Source organism: Miscanthus floridulus, chromosome 11, assembly GCF_019320115.1.
Source record: "Miscanthus floridulus cultivar M001 chromosome 11, ASM1932011v1, whole genome shotgun sequence".
Taxonomy (NCBI): Eukaryota; Viridiplantae; Streptophyta; class Magnoliopsida; order Poales; family Poaceae; genus Miscanthus; species Miscanthus floridulus.
This window is the reverse complement of record NC_089590.1, coordinates 95,835,295-95,842,010: the sequence shown is the minus strand read 5'-3', so window position 1 is coordinate 95,842,010 and position 6,716 is coordinate 95,835,295. Positions and strand designations below refer to the sequence as shown.

General features: G+C 47.1%; 1 protein-coding gene across 1 annotated transcript; it reads left to right on the top strand.

Annotated features, from left to right (window-relative positions):
- Nucleotides 1-1,710: 1,710 nt before the first annotated feature.
- Nucleotides 1,711-5,203, top strand: LOC136492734 (oryzain beta chain-like). Its single transcript, XM_066488734.1, has 5 exons — nt 1,711-2,319; nt 3,498-3,736; nt 3,823-3,963; nt 4,051-4,509; nt 4,909-5,203. The coding sequence occupies exons 1-5, from the start codon at nt 1,827-1,829 to the stop codon at nt 4,972-4,974; spliced, it is 1,398 nt and encodes a 465-aa protein (XP_066344831.1). The 5' UTR covers nt 1,711-1,826; the 3' UTR covers nt 4,975-5,203.
- Nucleotides 5,204-6,716: the final 1,513 nt, after the last annotated feature.

The window sequence follows — 6,716 nt, the reverse complement described above, 5'->3', positions numbered from 1 at the left end:
AGCTGAGGAGCTGATCGCTTTCCAGGGCGTGGGCCTCCGGTGCTTGTAGCTACAGCTCCTCAAGCGTCTCGGCGATCATGTCGAGGCTGGTGGAGTGGAGAGGCTGGACAACGGCGGGAACCTGCGCCAACTCTCCCTCCATCGTAACGATGAAGTCCAAGTTTTCGAAGCGCATGTGCGCGTCCGGGGCTCAGCTGACGCCGTGACTAGCCATCTGAGGCCTGATGTGGACGTCGAGACGTGCAAAAAGTCCCTACCTGGCGCGCCAACTATCGGTGTTTTCGGACCACTGAAGAGTAAATTTGTATTTACGCGTCTGGCTCGAATGGTGTGCTCGGAGGACACAAGGGTTTATATTGGTTCGGGCGGAACGTTCCTACGTTCAGTTCGCTGCTGCTCGTGTTACCGACACTTGGTTTATAATAGGGGTTATAAACAGGTGGGAGAGGGAGATGATCCTAAGTCTCTGGTGGAAGGGGTGAACGGGTGCTGAGAGCTCGCTTGCCGCTCAGCCGTGTGCTCGTATTGTGCTCTTGTGTTAAGATCCTCCTTTCATGTGGTGCCCTGTTTCTCCTTTTATAAGCGAAGGGAAAGCGCGGGCTACAGAGAAGAAAAAGAGAAAAACAAGAGAGAGAAGAAGGCTTCCAGGGTTACCGGGTCCTTCTTCTCCTTTATACGGGTCCCGTCGATCCTATAGATGTTAATAAGGACGGCTCCATGTCGTGGTCCTATTCGTCACTGGCGTCATGCGCAGGCGTCATCTGCGGTCATGGCGTTCCACTCCGTCTCACCGGACGTCGTGGTGAACTGACGCGCTTGTCAGCGTCCGTACGAGGATTAGACAGAACAGCACCGGCACGCCCGACACTGTTCTTGATGTGAATCTCTAGGTATGGTCCGTCATGGCCATGGTTTACATCGAGGCGTGCCAGCCTCTTCCCTGGCGTCAGAGTTTTGATCTAGGCCCATACGCTTGAACCTGGAGTGGTTGGCGGTGGTATGGATCCCCATCGGACGAGATGGAACCCGCGTCCTTGGGATCGGGCAAGACGGAGCCCGCGACCTTGGGCGAGACGGAACCCACGTCCTTGGAGTCGGGCGAGACGGTACCCATGACTTTGGACGAGACGAAACCCGTGTCCTTGATGTCGGACGTGACGGAGCCCGCACCTAAGGGGATCGGATGAGACGGAGCCCGTGATCTCGAGGTTAGGCGAGACGGAGCCCATGACCTTGGATTGTGCGAGACCTTTTAATACGTTTCAAGCCATCCGAAGAAGTTAGCATCTTACTTTATATATCCCTAATATCGATACCCGACACTACTAAGATAGATTAAATTAAGCCACACCACTTCTGTCCTAATAGCAGTACAAAGACCAGCATCATATAGTCGTCGGGTACCATAAAACTATATGTACCCAGGGTATTTATTATCTGAAAGCCCATGTTAACGATGACAGGGCATACAGAAGCTCTTATCCGATCATCAGCCTCGTGCAGGATTCTTTTTTGTCCGGAGAACGAAGGCATCGACGCTGCTTCCTCCGTCCTTCCTCCGTCCGCCCTTCGATCAGGATTCAGGACTCCACAGCAAAAAAGATTAGGACTAATATTCGCTAACAAAAAAAGATTACAACTTTGATGTCCCCATCGACCAAACCGACCCAAACTCGCCGTTCCGTGCCTATAAATCGAACGACGCGACGAGCCCCGAAGAGCCCACACCGAAAAACCAAAATCCAAAAGAAAGGAACAGGAAAAGAAAAACCCGTCGGGATACAGAAAGGGACGCTCGTCTCATCACGTCCGCCACCGCCGCCGCCATGGCTGCTCTGGGCCGGGGCCTGCTCCCTCTCCTCCTCGCCGTCCTCGTCCTCGCCGTCGCCTGTGCCGCCTCCGCGGCGCCCGGCGGCATGTCCATCATCTCCTACAACGAGGAGCACGGCGCGCCGGGCCTGGAGCGGACGGAGGCGGAGGTCCGGGCGCTGTACGAGCTCTGGCTCGCCGAGCACGGCCGCGCCTTCAACGCGCTCGGCGAGCACGACCGCCGCTTCCGCGTGTTCTGGGACAACCTCCGCTTCGTCGACGCTCATAACGAGCGCGCCGGCGAGAACGGCTTCCGCCTCGGGATGAACCAGTTCGCCGATCTGACCAACGACGAGTTCCACGCCGCGTATCTCGGCGCCAGGATCCCCGCCCGGAGGGAAACCGCCGTCGGGGAGATGTACCGTCATGACGGCGCCGAGGAGCTGCCCGAGAGCGTCGACTGGAGGGAGAAGGGGGCCGTTGCGCCCATCAAGAACCAGGGGCAATGCGGTGAGCAACTTCGACTTATTAACTTGTGTCGATCAATTCTTACTATCGAACAGAACAGATGAACAGATGCGGTTCCGCAGTTTGTTGACGCTAACTTCGGATCTGAACAGGCTGGTTTTGCATTAGATCTTTTAGGGTTCATATAAATCTGGCCTTCTAACGTTTGCAATGCTGTACAGATTTCTGACCGATGCTTAAATTATTTCTTCAAGTACACTTAATTTCTCTGAAAAAATAGATTTTTTTTTTCTATCACCACATATAGTAGGTCTAAAAAGCTGTAGTGAAGTTTTTTTTTCTTTCTTGTGAACATAAGCGAAGCTGTTTGTTTTTTCCTTGTGAACATATGAGATTTAATCAACACATCAATTGTTTGTTCGGAATATGATGATTACCATTGAAGTAGCTGGTTCGCCTATGCTTGGATTATGTTTTTCAACGGATTAGATGAACTGTACAGAAGGGGCTTGTTTTCGGGGTTCTTTTCTTCTGGACGAAGTAAGGGCCATGGGTCGTGCTGTGTGGAAGAATTGGACGGAACTAGACCCACCGTTTTTGGACTTGACCCGCGTGCTGCGCTTTCCCTATTTCGAGGGTTACAGTTTAGCTATCTTCCAAAATTGCTTTTCTGGTGCAAAGACAACTCTTTTAAGATTGTTTATGTTGTGGTCTTCCAATCTTAGATCCTGTTAGTTGTATCTACCGGTCATATGCTAAGAGGACCTTAACCAGGCTTTGTTTTTTAAGGGACACGCTAACAATATTTTGCGTCAAACTATTTTGGGGTTCTTTGGGCTGTCACATGCCGGGTCACATATGCACAACATGTTCTGTGTTCACTACTGTACTTGGGAAGTACCCCTTTGTAGTATTATCGAACCTGTGTTTCTCGTATTGTAGCCTGTTGAGTGAGACCTGATATTGTCTCTTGCAAGAATCAAAACAACTATGGTTGCTTGTAAAATTGCCCACGCGGAATATAAAAGGCAAATAATGTAAAACAAATTATTTGATTAAATATCACAGTTAATCTATGTTATCCTTGTAGCGGTTCATATGGGATCAGACTGCATACTATTCATATTAATAAAGTCAGTACTATTGTAGCTTATGCAGTCTGGGAAGGAGACTATTTCTAGTGTTTATAATTTGTTATATTGTTGAATTATGGTGTGCAGGAAGTTGCTGGGCTTTCTCTGCAGTAAGCTCAGTAGAAAGTGTTAACCAAATTGTTACTGGTGAGATGGTGACGTTGTCGGAGCAGGAGCTTATAGAGTGCTCTACTGATGGAGGGAACAGTGGCTGCAATGGTGGGCTTATGGATGCTGCCTTTGACTTCATCATAAAGAACGGAGGCATTGATACTGAAGATGACTACCCTTACAAAGCTGTGGATGGAAAGTGTGACATCAACAGGGTACATTGTCTAACTCCCTTCATTGGTTCCCTCCTTCGATGTTGTTGCTGGTTAACTCACGTTCATTGAATCATTGGTCACTGCAGAAAAATGCTAAGGTTGTGAGCATTGATGGCTTTGAAGATGTGCCTGAAAATGATGAGAAATCATTACAGAAGGCAGTTGCTCACCAGCCAGTTAGCGTTGCCATCGAGGCTGGTGGCCGGCAGTTCCAGCTGTACAAATCGGTAAATAAACTTGCTGTAGTTAGCAGCCTATGTTATGGCCCAGCAAAGTTTGGCTGCTGTTCTTATCTTGTCTTTGATTTCTATTAGGGTGTCTTCAGTGGAAGTTGCACCACAAACCTTGACCACGGTGTCGTCGCGGTCGGTTATGGCACTGAGAATGGCAAGGACTACTGGATTGTCCGCAACTCATGGGGTCCAAAGTGGGGTGAGGCTGGTTATATCCGTATGGAGAGGAACATCAATGCCACCACTGGGAAGTGTGGAATTGCTATGATGGCATCTTACCCTACTAAGAAGGGCGCAAACCCTCCCAAGCCTTCTCCAACCCCTCCAACACCGCCTCCCCCAGTTGCCCCTGACCTTGTCTGCGATGAGAACTTCGTCTGCTCATCAGGCAGCACCTGCTGCTGTGCATTTGGCTTCAGGAACGTCTGCTTGGTCTGGGGTTGCTGCCCGATTGAAGGAGCCACCTGCTGCAAGGATCACGCCAGCTGCTGCCCACCGGACTACCCTGTCTGCAACATTAGGGCTGGAACTTGCTCAGTGGTAAACTCTTTGCTCCTTAATTGATGTTTCACAGCAATACTGGTATCTACAGCCTTGTTTAGGTTGCACTGATGTTTACGGCCTTGTTTAGGTTGCACTGTTATACTGCTGAGCTATAACTACACTTGGGGTTATAGCATGCTGTTTGTGCTTATCACGATTTGACCATACTAGTAGACTAACAGCATGCATGAGCTAACCGAAAGATATCATTTCAGTACACTTAGGGTTTACAGTGTTGTTTGTGTTTATCATGATTTAACCATAATAGCAGGCAGTTAAACTATCCCTTTGTTTAAATTGAGAAGAGCAACGGCCCAGTGTTGTTTGTGTTCATCCTGATTTAACCATAAAATAGCAGGCAGTATATTAAACTTTCTTTTTGTTTAAATTGAGCAGAGCAAGAACAGCCCACTGAGCGTGAAGTCCTTGAAGCGCACCCTCGCCAAGCTGAACACCGCATGAGCTCGTCCAGATCTGGAGAGGGATGGGACTGCCCGGAGCTTGTCTGGAGTCTGCGTACAGATCTTGTCCAAAATTCGGTCAAGACAAGCTTTCATAGATTATTATATTGTATCTATCTATGTATTACTTATTGTGCCATGAATCCGCTGTAAATAACTAGCTATGATCTGTACCTCTGATTAAAGGATATTTGTCATGGATGGAGATCATAATTTCAAGTTTAAATCTAGTTGATCGATGTCCTATTGGAATTTATTTATTTTGCCCCGTCTCCTGCTGGCCTACCCTATCCTGCGTGACCTTGCGGCCATCGTGTCTGGCTCTGCTGCGCTAACCCGGTGCCCCGGTGGCATCGGCTCACCTTCGTTCCTGGTACATTTCGAACCTCAATGTTCAGGCTTTGTAGTATAGGAATTGTGTATAAATATAGGAAAGTTGAAGCAGAACCGTTACTCGTCCGATGGGATTTGTAGTATAGGAAATGTGTATAAATATAGGAAAGTTGAAGCAGAACCGTTACTCGTCCGATGGGATTTGTAATTGAAGCAGAACCGTTACTCGTCCGATGGGAGTGAAGGGAAGCTAAATCCAATTGTTTTGTGTTACAGTTGAGTATTATGTCGAATTTGGGAAGCTACTAAGAGCAACTTCAATCAAGAGACTAATAAGTAATTACTCCCTGTAGCTCTTTTTTTTTGCTCTCAGGTGCGCCAAACCAGTCCGCTCAATCCGTGTAGTGATGAAAACGGACGTGAAACCTATAACTACTGAAAACAGGAAAGAAACATGTTATCGCATTTCGTAGACTTAAAGGTCACACGATGATAAAGTTCACAGGTTGCTGGTGTAATTAACTCAAATTATTTTATACTTATTGAGAAAAAAACAAAATCTAACATCATCATATTCTTTATTGGTTTTTATAATTTTTTCTTTGTTCACAGGACAATTTATATTGTATTCGCCGTCATGGAATAATTTCCTCCAATCCCTTCTTCGTTTTATTGTGGTCAGATCTGGCCATGATGAAGGACTAGGGAGAATTAGTTTTAGATCAGTCTTCCTTATTCTTCGGTGGCAGAAAGAAAAAAAAAGACAACAGAAAGAACAAGTTTCTCAACTCCGCCTACATGAATGTTGGCCGTCGTTCGTTGGACATTCGTTCTCAGGTCTTTTGCCGAGTGTTTGTCTGTGCGGTCATCCATACTGTAAAGCGTCGTACATGTTTAGTTTTGAGATTTGGAGCTATTCACAGCGTGGGTATAATTTAAATAAAAATCAGTTTCTGAATATTTGTAGTGTAATTCAGAGTGTTTGTAACGTATTGATGTACCATGCTATTATCTAATATAATTCTTATTTCGTCAAAAAAATACTTTTTGCTGGCTGAAAACATTTTTCTTTGTTTTAGGAATAATTTCTAATTCTGGCCGAAATGTTTATATTTGTTTTTTTTTTTAAAAATCTCTTCCTCAAAACATTTTTATTTTATCTTAGAAAACAATGTATTTCATTTCTATTCGTGGGCCAATTAACAGGCCCAATCGGCTCTCATCCGGTGGGCTGGCCTGCCTTCGTCGATAGGCCGGCCGATGTGTCATGTGTACCAGCCAGTCAGCAAACAAATCGCTTGGCAGTTGGCACCACGAGTCGGCTGAACGGACCCGGAGCCGGATGACTTCCGTCCTCCGTTGCACGGACCGACGTTGATCGCCTGGTCGTGTTTCGTCCGTTTGACGTCG